General features: G+C 37.5%; 1 protein-coding gene across 2 annotated transcripts in view; it reads right to left on the bottom strand.

Moving 5' to 3' along the window:
- The window catches only part of LOC128025986 (putative thiamine transporter SLC35F3), a 49,355-nt gene extending 34,495 nt beyond the window's left edge, over positions 1-14,860 (bottom strand). For both annotated transcript variants that reach the window (XM_052612631.1, XM_052612633.1), the window contains exons 1-2: positions 14,707-14,860; positions 13,038-13,252 (exon numbers count right to left, since the gene is read on the bottom strand). In XM_052612631.1, the coding sequence (XP_052468591.1) occupies positions 13,038-13,252; positions 14,707-14,798 (307 nt within the window). In that variant the 5' untranslated portion in view covers positions 14,799-14,860. The remainder of the gene's footprint in view (positions 1-13,037; positions 13,253-14,706) is intronic.
- Between the last annotated feature and the right edge of the window lie 565 nt (positions 14,861-15,425).

The following is a 15,425-nucleotide window of genomic DNA, read 5'->3' as shown; positions in this document are numbered from 1 at the left end:
TATTAATTTTTTTTTTTTTTTTTTTTTTTTTTTTTTTTTTTTTTACCAGCATGTGTGTTGCCTGGGAATTGATGCCATGACATTTTGCACTGCTAACAGAATGCTCTACCACTGAGCCACGGGAACAATACTAATACTTTCACTTCTGCAACAAGTTCAGAACAGGTTCACTTAATCCTTAATGATGATTATGACAAAGATAAGCACCATTTTTCAGAAGTTCAAATAATATTCAGTGCTTTTCCCTTACAAGAAACTCATAAACTATTCACTGTACATTCAAAATGACTGAAAATAAACAGTGAAGATCTAAAAGATGCAAAACCTAAATCTTTTCGCCTCTGTTGTTTAAACCTCCTCCACTAAATTTATCTTAAAGGGGGGGTGAAATGCTATTTCATGCTGTGGCGAGTGGGGCGGGGCCGAGAGGCGTGGGAACGAGGAGTGAGGCCAGGTGTAGTGATTGGAGATGAGCTACACCTGAGCCCCACCGCTAGTATCGAGTCCTTCACGGTCGTCACTCCAGTTTTATATCCTTCCATCTCCTACGTGGGACTCGATACTAGCGGTGGGGCTCAGGTGTAGCTCATCTCCAATCACTACACCTGGCCTCACTCCTCGTTCCCACGCCTCTCGGCCCCGCCCCACTCGCCACATACCCCCATCGCCCCTCGCAGGCCGGGGGGTACTCCCGAGACTGCGCTCTACTCCACCCCCCCCCCCTTCCCTCCGGGGGAGACCGCTCACGGGGACCTGCGGGAACCTGGGGGTAGGACAGACGAGGCGAGAGAAAAGGAGATGGAAGGAGGAGCGACAGGGACGAGAGAGGGGAGAGAGGAAAAAAAAAAATAAAAAAAAAATCCGGTACCCAGACGCACTGCTGCTCGGCCCTCCACCGGCTGGGTGATCTCCTCCGCGGTGCCCGGCGGTGGCACTGGACGGCCCTCGGCGGACGGCACGACACTCCTCCGCCGCCCGGTGGACGGCGACGGCTCCTCCGATTTTGGGCAGCGGCAGGAGTCCCCCGTTCCCTGCCCCTCCGGATTCCGTCACGGAGGCGGCAGGCTCCGGCCCCCTGGCGAACGGCGCCGACTCCTCCGCTCCCTCACGGACGGCAGCCGCCCCTCCTTGTCGTGGGCGGTCGGCAGCGAGCTCGCCCGTCCCCGGCAACTCGCTCCAGCCCACCGCCTCGAGCGTCCATGGCGGCACAAACCTCGCCAGCTCGAGGGCACCGCGGATTCACCACAGCGGCGAGGGATCTTCAGCAGCGCGTCCCTCCTTCTCCCGGGCTTCGGCACCACCGTAACAATATGAACTTCTTACTCATCGGGAAGAAGGAGGCGGGAACCGGCGCACAATCAAAACATTTTAATATTCAAAATAAACACAAAGCAGCGCGTCAGCCCCTCACAGCGACTGACGCGCACAAATAAAAAGCAAACATAAAATAATATCCCAGGCCTGGTCCTCTCTCGTCCTTCACGGTCGTCACTCCAGTTTTATATCCTTCCATCTCCTACGTGGGACTCGATACTAGCGGTGGGGCTCAGGTGTAGCTCATCTCCAATCACTACACCTGGCCTCACTCCTCGTTCCCACGCCTCTCGGCCCCGCCCCACTCGCCACACATGCATACTGAGTTTTTTACACTGTTAAAGAGTTGGATTCCCATGCTAAACATGGGCAAAGTTTCAAAAATTAAGTTGTATGTTTGAAGGAGTATTTCTGTTCCAAAAATACTACTTCCGGTTTGTCACAAGTTTCGGAAAGTTTTTTTCGAGTATGGCTCTGTGTGACGTTAGATGGAGCGGAATTTCCTTATATGGGTCCTGAGGGCACGTCTGCCGGAAGAGCGCGCGCTCTTTACTAGAGAAGAAGAAGAGCGCGCGCTCCCGTATAGCACAGCACTGAGAGCACAACACACTTCACTGATCAGAGCGAGAGCGTCGCAAAATGTCACAAAAGAAGTGTGTTTTTGGTTGCCAGGGCAAGACAACCCTGCACAGATTACCTAAAGAGAAACAGCATTAAGGGACCAGTGGATGGAGTTTATTTTTACAGAGCATCAACGGAGTTGTGCAAGTGTTTGTGTTTGTTCCCTGCATTTCGAAGATGCTTGTTTTACAACAAGGTCCAGTTTGACCCATGGATTTGCACATCGCTTATTTCTTAAGGATAATGCAGTCCCAACGAAAAAGGGTCACGGTCGTGTGTTGGAACTGCATGCGGTGAGTAAAACTGCTTCAAATATCTCTGTGTTATTAACTTAGCTATAGGCGTGTAAGCACATCAAGTAAACAACATGCGATGTTGTCATCAAACTGCAAGAGTAAAACTGCTTCAAATATCTCTGTGTTGTTAACTTAGCTATCGGCGCGTAAGCACATCAAGTAAACAACATGCGATGTTGTCATCAAACTGCACTTTCCACATCTACAGCTTAAAAGAAAAAAAAAGACAACAAAGAAAGTGGAACTTAGTCATTTTCCAAAACCACTAAGCAAATATATACAGTTTCAGTACATACCACATAGAGACATTGCTGATGCTGCTCTTGTTCAATTTCAACCTCTGGATCTGATTCTGGATCATAAATATACGCTGAATCTGACTGTTAGCCGTGGTTTGTTTTGGTTGGTTTTGTCCTCACAGTGTCACAGCTTCCAGACGTGCTCAACACAAAATCCTACTGGCGCTCGTGATTCTTTAGCTCCGCCCACACGTCACGCCTCCAGGCACTCGTGTTTTTCCGGGAAAAATCGGTACAGACTATCTTTCTCTTATGAATATAATAAAACTAAAGACTTTTTGGAGTTATGAAGGATGCAGTACTACTCTAGGTACTCAAGATTAACAGGATATTGAGTGAAAACGAGCATTTCACCCCCCCTTTAAACTCCATTGCTTCGGCATTCACATTTCAGCAGCATTCATATTTTGTGCTTAATTAAAGCTGAAATGTGTCATAGTGTCAGCAAAGTGTCTCTATAGTCTTTCTTCGGACATTTTTCGTGAACACACCTACCTGTCTACCATTGGTTGGACAAACTCAAACTACTGGTTGAGCCATTATTGCTGTTTTTGTTTGCTGGTTTGCATAATTGCTTTAGTGGATCTGGCACTAAAACAAATGCAAATAAATGGCGCTATCCATGGGTGCAATTCAGTGCCACTGAATACCCCATATAATGATTTTCAAAGAAAATAAATCTACAAATGGCTCCCTTTTGAATTAATCTTTACACTGGACTTGCATATAAGAAACGTATTTCAGTTCAGTTCTCAGTTTTCTCAGTTGTGCATGGCGAATCTGTGAGTCAAGATTCTGTACCTTCCATACTGACAAGAAAGTAAATGCATGACCTTTCCAATGCTGAAGAGCCAGGGAAAAAAATAAAATAAAAAGCCACTGAAAATATGCTGCTCAAATCTGGATTGACATACTGTAAAGCATGCAGTCAGTCTTAGCAACATGTCTCATTCCTAGTTGATGATGATAATGATGATGAAAAAGAGGATGGAAAATCATGGTACTAATGCAGAATGGGACTGGGTGGGCAGGGGAATGCCTGCCTGAGGGGGGCTGTGGAGGGTATTTTATTTCTGTCTCTTCTTTCTCCCTTCCCCCATTGGCTGTCATGTTGGATATGTCACCATCATTGCTCTAATTGCATGTGTGCATGGAGCTGTGCTGTGGTGTGTATTACACACGCTGGGAGGAAAACGACTTTACACACACTGACTCGCTGGTCAGAGCTCGCTGAAGTGTCCTGGCAGGCTGGCATCTGATTTGTGTTTTAAAGCGCTGCTAATTTTTCATGCTAATCAGTGATCAGTTTGGCCCAAGCATCTGCCCATGTGCCTGATGCTGACAGAAACAGACGTGTTGCAATTCAAGATACGAGCATACAGGAGTCAGTTGTTCTCCCTGTTCTCAAACACCCAAGAGGACAGGTTAAAATATTTACACGGTTGGTTCAATAAATAAGGTAGAAAGATGTTTTGTGAGATGTATTCACCTACTGTATATGCAGGAATCCAGACTGTGACTAAAATGGTTGACAAAATATACAAGTGTAAAAAGTCTACAAGTTTTAATATTTATAGGCCTTATGCACAGAGTTATTTAGAATGACAGAACAATATAAATTGATAGAACGATTGATAGACATAGCAATACATAGATATGTTGTTGTTGTTGTTGTTGTTGTGAGCATCACTAAATCCACTAGTCTATTGCAAATTACAGTATCCTTTCAACAAAACCTTCTTGAATGCTCCGAAATAGCTAGTTGCGCTTTGCACTTTGTTATAGGTAATCAAGTAATCATCCATCCATCATTGTCCCATGAATGCAAGAAAAAGATGGAAACCAACAGAAAGCAAAAACAAAAAGATGCTGAAAGTAAAGCAGGTATTTATTTAAAGTTCATCCACCTTCCAAAATCCACTCAAGAACCATCTGCACACAACTTTCTAGAACTTCTCATGTGTTTTCATCAGAGAACAGTATTTGATCAGAGACCAAATCATTAGTTTCTAATTCTTTCTGAAGTGGTTTCATTTTTAGGCATTATTATTGCAAATGTTCCACAGTACTCTCTCTCACAGTAGTGTCAAGGAAAAAGTTGTACTATTCCGTTTTTCTTAATGCAAGCAGCAGTAATGTTTGTGCTTTACACTTTAGTGAGTATAATTTTACTTGTACCTGAGCATAAAGAATGTCGATATCTATGGAATCAACAAGTTACTAAGGCTGGGAATCTGCACTGTTTTTTACTATTATTAGAATTTCTGATTCAGTGTTATATTCCTTCATATAGATTAATAAAGAATATTTCAATGCATAACATGCTTTAAGACTAAAACGTTCCAAATTTACTAAATGTTTTTACTTTACAGAGGGCATATTCACTTACAACTGAATAGCGATAAAAAGTGTATTGTTTGTCCATTTTGTGTATGGTGTAATACAAATATTATTAAACACTAATTCCCATGCATCTACTAAAGAAAGCAGACCTTTAAATCAGATGTTGAAAGTTGAAATGAACATCGCAGTTATTTGCAAAATCTGTATTTTTAGACTGCCCTGGTATTTTTCATAATACCATAAATGGTTATTTATCTATTGAAAGAACATTCATGGCATACATTCGTTCATGAGGTATTTTATTTTTATTCTGAAAAGAGCAAGCAATTGATATCTATCTTTTCACAAGCAGGCAGTTGTATCTGACAAAACTATGGTTGTAACTATGACTATGGAACACTAAGTGTCTGTGCACATGAAAGAGCGATTCACTGGGACAGAAAGAGAAACTCCTCATCCTCTCTTTTCTGAAATCTCTCCCACGGCTTTATCCTGAATGTACTTCCATGGGTTTGGGTTTTCTAGCACCTAGCTGACCTTTCTGAGATGACTGTCATTCTTTCCTGGTAACCATCAAACAGACGGCCCAGCAGGAGGGTATAACCACCCACATAGTGTGTGAGAGTGTTTTCAGGTTAGGTTATAAATCAAAAAGACACAGAGAGCCAATTTTAGCAACAGTTTTCAGCATAGATTGATGTTGTGTTCACATATATTTTAAATGCAAGTCCAGACAGACAGACAGAGAGATAGAAAGATAGATATTTTAGATATTGCAAGATCATTTAACTGATGATTAATCAAAATGTAAAAATTTTTCTATCAAGCACAACTACCGATTCAACAACGCTCTTCTTCTCCTCCTGCTTGACTATCTGGCCCGCATTTTTATTGGAGAGCAAGACTGTTTTTAATAATGCTGCTGTGAAAACATGGGAAAAGCCAACGAGGAAAAAGTTGGGATGAAGCGATCTTTATATAGGCAGAGCAAAATACTTCATCGCTTCGTCTATAGCGCATTGTGATTGGGTGTTTACACTGTCAATACAGGAAACAAACCAATGGGCCACTGGCTGCTCACTTTCCCTGTGTGATGGTCCTCAGCAAAAACAAAAAAAGAACAAAATAAAAACATTCTTATGTGTGTCGGCCCACCAGGAAAATGCCCAGTATACCCGATTACCAGTCCAGCCTTGATCACTGACAAAGCCCAGGGTTCAAACCCACACCTCTGATGATTGTGACCTTTATTTGATCCAAAGCCTCTGTTGGGAAAAAATCCATATGTGCATATAAATAACACCATTTTCAAGCTCACAAAGCTCCCTAGAAAGATGAGAAGAGGTAAATGCACATTCTGCATCTTTTCAGCTCGTTTGTTTTCATTCTCTTCTCCGATACAATACTCTGCATAAAATTAATCTTGGTTGACGCACACCAAACTTTTGTATTTTCACACAGTGGCAGCTAAGAATACTACAAACTTTCTTTCCTGTTTAGCACTTTGCTACTTAGAAAAATAAACACAATTGACTGATAAGCAGTGTGAAAAAACAAAGGGAGGAGTGTGTGTGTGATTGTGTGAGAGAGACTGAGGCTCTTCATTGGGGATCAGTCTGACCTCGTTTAGAGCAGAGCTGGAACATTTGGAGAATCCAATCAATGGACAAACACGCCATACGAGCATGAGCTCTCTATCTCTCTATATGGCAGCAGATCATGCCCCAAGATGCTGGACAGACATGAAGTCATAATCTTTTCCCAGTCTATCCCCTCCAGAACTCAGTACATAATTCATGACGGTACAAGTTAATCTTATCGGAGACAATTTTTTGCGGTTTCATTTTTAGCCATGAACCAATTAACATCATATGAGCTGAGAGATATAAGCCAGTCCTATAATGAGCACAACATGAAGATGCATTGAAATAAACTGGTTTATAATTGATCATTCAGGTCGACTGAAAACCAAGACATAAAGTTCCACAATAATTTCAGAACAAACAGATTAGTATTGTAGTTCAGAATGATTCATGTTATTAGTCATACATTGCTCTGGTGGTCCTCCTACACGTATGCTGATTTTAGGTTACCAACATTCTTCAAAATATCAGCATTTGTGTTCAGCAGAAGAAACTCATATAGGTAAGTAACAAGTAAAGTTATTTAATTTTTTGGGTGAATTATGCCTTTAATATTAGTCTCATGGGTTATTTCAAATCCCTAACCCTAATTTAAACAGTAGCATGACGTTTGCCTTAGTAACGATTAATAAGTGAAAGCAATAATAATAATAACAAAATCATTCATTTTAATTCCCAAAATTCCAAAGTTAAATAAAACTTATAATTATAAAAATAATAATTTATAAAAAATAATCATTACAATAAAATCAGCTCACACTGATGGGACCACACAGACTATAACAAATATAACAACAACCTTACAGTCTCCCATTTCAGTGATACTGGGGACCTACTGTAAGCACTACAATTTCTACTTCTAAACCTTCTGTTTGCATCTATATTTGTTTACATTACTGCTAATGACACATTTTATGGAGTTTTGCATTCAGCATTTAATTAGCTTGTTAGTTAGGCTAGTTATTAGTGAGTGAATGCTTTTTATCTAAAGTGACTCACAGAACACTAATTGCAATTGTTTCCTCTGGCGTAGCCTGGAGTGACAATGCTGAGCTCAAGTGCACCACAGCAACAGCGTAATACTGTGATTACATTAGCACTTCAATTCACCTACAGGCTAATGCTACTCCATCAAATCAAGAACTGATGACAGTAATCAAAAACAGTGTTATTCGCGGCACAATAATGTCTGTTTAAAAGGGTGGAAAGAGTGCAAAAGGGCTGACTGGTTTCTGTTGCATGCTGTGATGAAAAGAATCTTTCAAGAAACTGAATAATTAAACATATGGAATATATAAATGGGGTATTAAAGGGATAGTTCACCTAAAAATGTAAATTCTGGGATCATTTACTCATGTTGTTCCAAACCTGTATGATTTCCTTCTGTTGAACACAATTGGAGATATTTTGAAAAACGTCTCAACGTCAGTGGTGTCCAAAACAATGGGCCCATTGACCTTCACTGAATAGACAAAAAGAGTTTAGACATTCCACTAAATATCTTTAGTAAAAAATTAGATCATTTTAATTTTGGGATGAACTTTGCCGTTACATGTTAGTTTTAACTCCATTATGTGATCTATGACCATATTTCTATAATGTGTGTCATATGTGAGAACAATAAGACTCATTTTCTACATTTTCTGAATAAACTAAATGAAAATAATTCACATTTGAATTGCATTAGTTTTAATAAAATTCTTCGAGAACTAAGCTTTCAGTATATAATATATAATCTCTCCTCTAAAGAGAGTTTCAATAGACAGCAATTGGTAGAATTTCAATAAAATGTTCAAAGCTCCTGTATGCAGCATAGGATGAAGCAAAGTGGGAGATGCATGCCACAAATAATTCATTGAGCCTCTCTTACATAACCCACTGTTTACAGAGGGGAAAAAAGTATAAAGCTCCTCTTCCTTTGCAACTCTGTTGATGTTAATGAAAGTGTTCAACTACTTACAGACTTCTGAATGCACAAGGTAGAAAATAAAAAAAATAAAAAGACTTTTAGACTTTGCTTTTACCTGTAGATGCGATGTATTGCTCTGGTACCAACAAAACTTAAAGTGTAATTTAAGTTCTTTTCAGGGTTATCAGGAGAAAATGCCTCATAATGCGCATATGCGTTAATCGACTTCCAGCGTGGTGCAAGATAAAACTATTTACTTTCTGCTGGGCTTTCATGCAATTTGTTTATAATCCAGACTGGAGCAGCACCTTCCTTGCACATTTTATGCTCTTCCTATTTAGGAAGACGACTTCTTTCTTTGAATAATTGTTATTATTTTGAATTTATACTGTGAATTAAATATGTGAGAGTCATTTTTAATGGACAGATATATTAAATAGCTCCCATTTAACCACTTTTGGAGCAGATGTGTCCCTCTATTCTATATAAAGACCATTAAGTAACAAATATATGTCTTTGCCTGCTGCTACTGTCTTCTGATATACCTTCCGCGCCAAAGCCAAATTCTGGTGTCACATTTTTTTTCTCAGTGCATGAAATCCTGCTTGACTGAAGGGTGAGAGTGACAAATGTGATAGATGTTGGTCAAGGATATCACCTACAAATAAAGCTGTGACCGATACGGTCATATTTTCATACACTTCTCCTCTAGTCCAATATTAATGCCCAAATCATAACATGCAACATGGTAAAAAAATAAATAAAAATAAAAAACCTTGCAAAGGTATGAATAAACAAGATACAAAGGCTCACAATGTTCTGCCTTCAAGCTTTGTAAGTATCTGCAAATTGACTGCTAATGTGTTGACAGGGCACTTCTAGGATATTTTGGGTGGTTGCTAAGGTACTGCTAGACTGATGGTTAATGAAGATCTTTACTTTAGAAAGCATCAATTATAACTTATCAGCTGTTACACTGAAAAACAACAACTTTATTTTAAGATAATATATGAAGAAAAGCCCCAACCTTCCTCAATGCTAAGCTGTTTTTAGCTTGTTACTATGAGGTTGCTAGGGTTCAAAGTGTTAAACGGATAGTTCACCTAAAAGTGAAAATTATCACCCTCAAGTTGTTCCAAACCTGTATGAATTTCATTAAGCTGGTTCACCCAAAAGATTATATTTTGAAGAATGTTGGTAACCAAACAGTGGCGGGAAGCCATTGACTTCCATAGTATGAAAAATATATATATACTATGGAAGTTACGCCTTTAATATTAGTCTTATAGGTTTGTTCGAATCCATAACACTAATATAATTAGTGGCTTGAGTTTTGCCTTAGTAAGCATTGATAAGTGAATGAAGTTAAATCCCAGGTTAAAAATAGATTCCAAATCAGTTAAATTCCTCAGTCCTAAAAATAATCATTGCAATAAAATCAGCTCACACTGATGGGACCACAAAGACAATAACAAATATTACAACAAACTTTACACCCTGCAGTACACAAATTTGAGTCACAGGCAGAAAGTGTTTACAGAAGTTGATTTAGGACCGCAGTGTAACTCTACAGTGCTGGTAGGGAACCGACACAGTTTTGTATGTTTGAGAACATTTATCACAGTCTTGTAAGGTTGACAGTGACGGAAACCTCAGCACTTTATCAAATCAACTCAAGAAAAAACTCTGCGTTTTCGCTCAGTAGTTTGTGAAGTTAATTCTTGTGCAAGAAACTACTGTGATTACAACACCGTGCCGTTAACATGATTCTATATTTTTTGGTGCAAAAATATGATTTATACTTTTCTAACAGCATTAACAATCAGCATTAACAATTTCCATATATATATATATATATATACATATATATATATATATATATATATATATATATATATATATATATATATATACATATATACATATATACATATATACATATATACATATATATATATATATATATATATATATATATATATATATATATATATATATATATATATATATATATATATATATATATATATATATATATATACAGGATCCTCATCTCCTCTACATAGACTCATCATAGACAACCTCCAATGTACTAAAGACTCTCTTATCAATCACAGTTCACAGTTCCTGGCCTTTGGGAACCCAACAAAAATTGTAAACACTGCAGTCCACCTATATCTGTGAGTTATATGTAGAGTTACCTCAAAAAGTATTTTCTAACTTAAAAATATGAATTTAATGCATTATAAAAAACAACAACAAAAAAAGAAAGAAAAACAAACAAACAAACTAAAATCCAAATTATGCAAAATGCAATAAAAAAATTGCTATAAAAATGCAACGAGCTACAAATCTATATATATATATATTATATTATATTAGGGCTGTCAAAATTAACACGTTAATGACGCTTTGCGAATTCATTTTAACGGCACACATTTTATTAATGCATGATTAATGCAGTGCACATTTTCTGTTTCAGGGATTCCATGGGTCCTTAAAAAGTTTTGTAAGATGACTTAAATTTTGTTGTAGCATATTTAAAGCCATAAAAAGTCTTAAATGGTACAAGAAAGTCTTAATTATGATTTCAAGAGGTCTTGAATTTGAGGAGGGAAAGACAAGAATTGCGATTATGGCTTAATGTCATGATTTAACTTCAAAAGACAATGATTTAATTGAATAAATATGTGCACAGCACGATAATGAATTAGCATTTTCAATTAGCCCGTCTGCTGTTGTTGTTCAGACCAATGCAAACATTCACCCATGTTTTTATGCTGCAAACATGCATAAATGTAAATGTGAACAGGTAGATCAATAATAAGATAATACATTGTAAAAATCTATATAAATGATTATAAATCAATAAATGATTATATCAATTAAATAACACCTTATAACTGTATTTTACCGGCTTAATTGTTTATATTATATATATATATATATATATATATATATATATATATATATATATATAGTAAAATGTTAATTATTTTACCAAAATAAAAGGGATCATTGAAAATGCATGTTTTTTTTTATTTTTTTATTTATTAATATTATTTAATACTGACCTGAATTTTTTAAGTGTGGTTAAGAGTCCAAGTACTTTTTGAGGCCACTGTGATGCCAAATAATGAAAAGTTAAATACAGACTTTCAATGTATCATGTAACAAAAGCATAAATTTGCCAGCGTGCCAAAATAAACAAACCACATCCTAATTGCATCAAGTCTTTAGTTTCTCAGAGGTTTCTCCTTAGAATAAGACCCCGGAAATCTCACATGTGCCTATTCTAGCATTTCAGAGATCGAGTCAAGTGACCCTTGTTTATGTGGACACGTTATAAAATACACATTGTTTCAAAGCAGCTTCAAAGCACTAAACAGGAAAATGACAGAAATAATGATGCAAACTTCTTCAGATATGATACCGATTCAAATGATACTCTAAAGCACATCTCAAAAGACAACAGTGTCATTATTCACCTCAAGTCAGTTCAGTGTTGATTCAGATTTGGTTAAATAGTTCATCAGTAATAAAACAAGTTCATTTCAGCCGTGAGAAGCTCTACAGAAGACAGTAGTGTCACTGAGCTTGAGTCAGTTCAATGCGGTTTCAAATTCAGATCAGTAACAGTGTTGATATCAATTATCAACAAATTAGGTTCAGAAAGCAGCTCTACAGAAGACAATAGTGCCATCATCAGTGCTGGGTAAATGATGTAAAAGTAATAAATTACTAGCTACTAATTACATCTTCAGCAGTGTAGTTAGATTACTGTACTAATTACTCTCTCTCAAAAGTTTTGTATCACTTATTACTAATTACTTTCTAAATCCAATATCAACCTCAACCAGTTGAACAAAACAAGGATTATATTTTTCTCAAGAAAATAGTATAAAAAAATAGTATAAAAAATAGTATAAAATTACATAATTATTATTTAACTAACCAAAGTATTTTAATGGATAAGGTTACGTTAAAAACAAACATTTTAGCAAACATAACATTTTAAAAATCTGTTTTTTTAATATAGAATTGTTCTGTCTATATATTATTTAATGCAATTATAACCGAAGTAATTGTTATTAAATTGCATATTAAGAGTATTTAATTACTTTACTTTTCAATCGAATTACGGTAATTAACCCAACACTGGTCATCATACAACTCAATTCAGTTCAACTTCTGTTTGTTCTCATCCGGTAGTGTCAGTGCTGGCAAATCAAAAATAATACTAAATAGCATGTAGAAATTCTCGATAATACTTAGGGGTGCTCCGATCACGATATACCCCTAATAATACTGAACTCGGACTTTCAGAGATTTAAAAGTCTAAAATATGAACTCAAACATTCCCAAATTCTTCCAAGACCCAGTGATCCGATCTATGCTACTGGCATTCATTTTGTAACGTTATTCCCGCATCTCAACAACTGTCACATTTGAGTATATTTTTATTTTAAGACTAGGTTTAAGATTTAAGATTTAAGACTAACTCCATCTACTATGCAAGATGTAAAATGTTCTTCTAGGAGACTCTCAACAGCTTGATGTTTTCCACAGCTGTTCCACACAATCAATTTATTAGTAAAAATGAGTTGCTTACTCTTATAAACTGCATTCCACGGCTGGTAGCCATAATAGCCCGTGATTCTCAAGATCCTCTCCTCGATGGACGCGCTGTTGATGTCCTCAACTGATCGAGATGACTTCAGGTCCTCTTTAATCGACTCATCCACCACCAGGTACTTGAGCTGGCGCAGTTGTGGGCTGATGTCGGACAGCCTTCTGGGACTCACCTCGGGGGATTTACGCATTCCGCTGAAGACAAGAACACAAAGTTGGAATTGCGTTGGCTTTGAGCGCTTGACACAGAGTGTGAGGTGTGCCAGTGACAGCGTGGCACATAAACAGACCCTCTCATTACATTGGGACTCGGATAGACCACCTCCTTAAACAGAGGATTGGGTGTTTGTCAAACACAAACACTCTGTGTAAAACGGCTTCGGAGCACGCAGCTTTGTTTCGGTGAGTAAAGAGGGTGGATGCACGAATCCTCACCCTCCACTGGCATTATGAGCAGACGAGACAGAGGGGCTGAGAGATGATAACCAGACATGGCTGCTGCTCCGTACAGTGTAACTCTGGTACAGTAGGCCATCATTTAGAAGAAAGTATAGTTATACAAATTTGAAATAAACTATTTAATATATTGTTTAGTTCACTAAATATATAAATGTGTATATATAATGTGTTTAATTCAATGTGTTACTTGAAATCAATTTCAAAGTAAAAGAGTTTCAAAGTAAATCATACCTAGTGTAGAGCTTTTTCTTTTCTTTTTTTTTAAATACAAATGATAATACTGAAAACAACAGTGATAATAACGATTGGGCAATCACGTGAATATAATAATAATAATAAAACATATTGCGCTATAAACAAATAAATAAATAGGCTACTAATTACAAATTTTAATTGCATTTGTAAGATAACATGTTGAATAAAACAGACAAACAAATCAGAAGCAGTTTTTTTGATGATGGTGTTAGGTGATGATGTTCAAATGAGGCTGGCAGTTACATTCACAATAATGTAGATAAGAACTGAGTGAATCTGCATCTACTAATGTAATAAATAAATAAATAAAAACAAGAAACAGAATCAGGACTTGACAGCATATGGCAAATAAGTTAATATAGTTTCCACTGCTGCAGTTTTTGGCCACCGGGAGGCGTGCGCGAGCCGCGCGATTCAGCTTCCTCTGACGCGTCTCCGAAACAATCAACGCCGCTGTTGGTGCTTTTCGCAAATCCCGTTTTAACAATTTAACTTTATTTTTCAGTTTTATACAGGGAGTTACCTGAAATATATATACATTTTTCTAACGCTTTTTGCATTGCATCTAAGATAACTGGAATTATTTCCTCCTACAGTCTCCTATGAATATATTTGACATCTTGTTAGGCTATAAATTAAAATGCCAGTTACTTTCAGATAACTGTGCTTTCTAACATCTTCCTTGTTCTTATGAAAAGAAATCGTTAAGAATACCCAGATGCGCATGAGACTTATATCGCCATTTATGAGCGTAATGAGCTCAGTACTTTTTATTTTCTTCTAGCTGGGATTTGTTTCGATTTTTTTTTTCATTCTGTCCCTTAATAGAAACACAGCTACTACATCTGTCACGGCTCAAAAGTGATGCTGATTAAAGCTGCATATCAACACAACACATACTCTACTCATGCATATGTGGTTTTTAAAATTCTTACATGGGAATCAAGGTGGTCGGGGGTCCCAGGTAACACGTGCAGTCCCTCCGTGGGGGTCCGAGCAGGTCTCCATCTCCATACATGATCCCCATGAATGACAGCAGATCACTGCTCACGCGAACAGAGACACACGGGCTGGAATGGTCCGCTTATCCACTCTCACACACACTCCAGCCGTGGCATGTACAAATTTTCAGATCGTATCAGCTGTCACACCTCCAGAGGTTTTTCAGGACAACAGCGCCATCTGACGGTGGACGCAGCGCCGTGCTGAATGTTTTGTCGGACTGATGAGCTTTAGTTTGAAGTAGAAGTAGGCCTAAATCAAAAGACGAGTTTCAAATCAAAAGATTTTAGAATATTAGTCAGCTTTTTGATCAAACTCGTTTAGTTCTTAGCTGGTATACACCACATTTTTAATGCAAGTGCACTCAAAATGATGTCGTGAAGTACGTTCTTACGAGAAAACATCAACAGCAGGCCTACAATTTCAAACTTTTTAATCTTCACATTTAATGCAACATGTTACTTGTTGTTTCTCTGTGAATATTTGTGAATTTACTAGCAATTTTTAAGACATTAGACATTTTTCTCAGTGTGCAGGTGTTAACAGGATTGCAAACGTTTTATAATTATGCAAAAAAACAAACAAACAAAACAAAAAAAACATTTAAAGTTAGATAAAAGGAGGCAACTATAACACCAGTAACTTTCTACTT

Source organism: Carassius gibelio, chromosome A13, assembly GCF_023724105.1.
Source record: "Carassius gibelio isolate Cgi1373 ecotype wild population from Czech Republic chromosome A13, carGib1.2-hapl.c, whole genome shotgun sequence".
Classification (NCBI taxonomy): Eukaryota; Metazoa; Chordata; class Actinopteri; order Cypriniformes; family Cyprinidae; genus Carassius; species Carassius gibelio.
The sequence above is the reverse complement of the archived record's forward strand: the minus strand, read 5'-3'. Positions and strand labels throughout refer to the sequence as shown.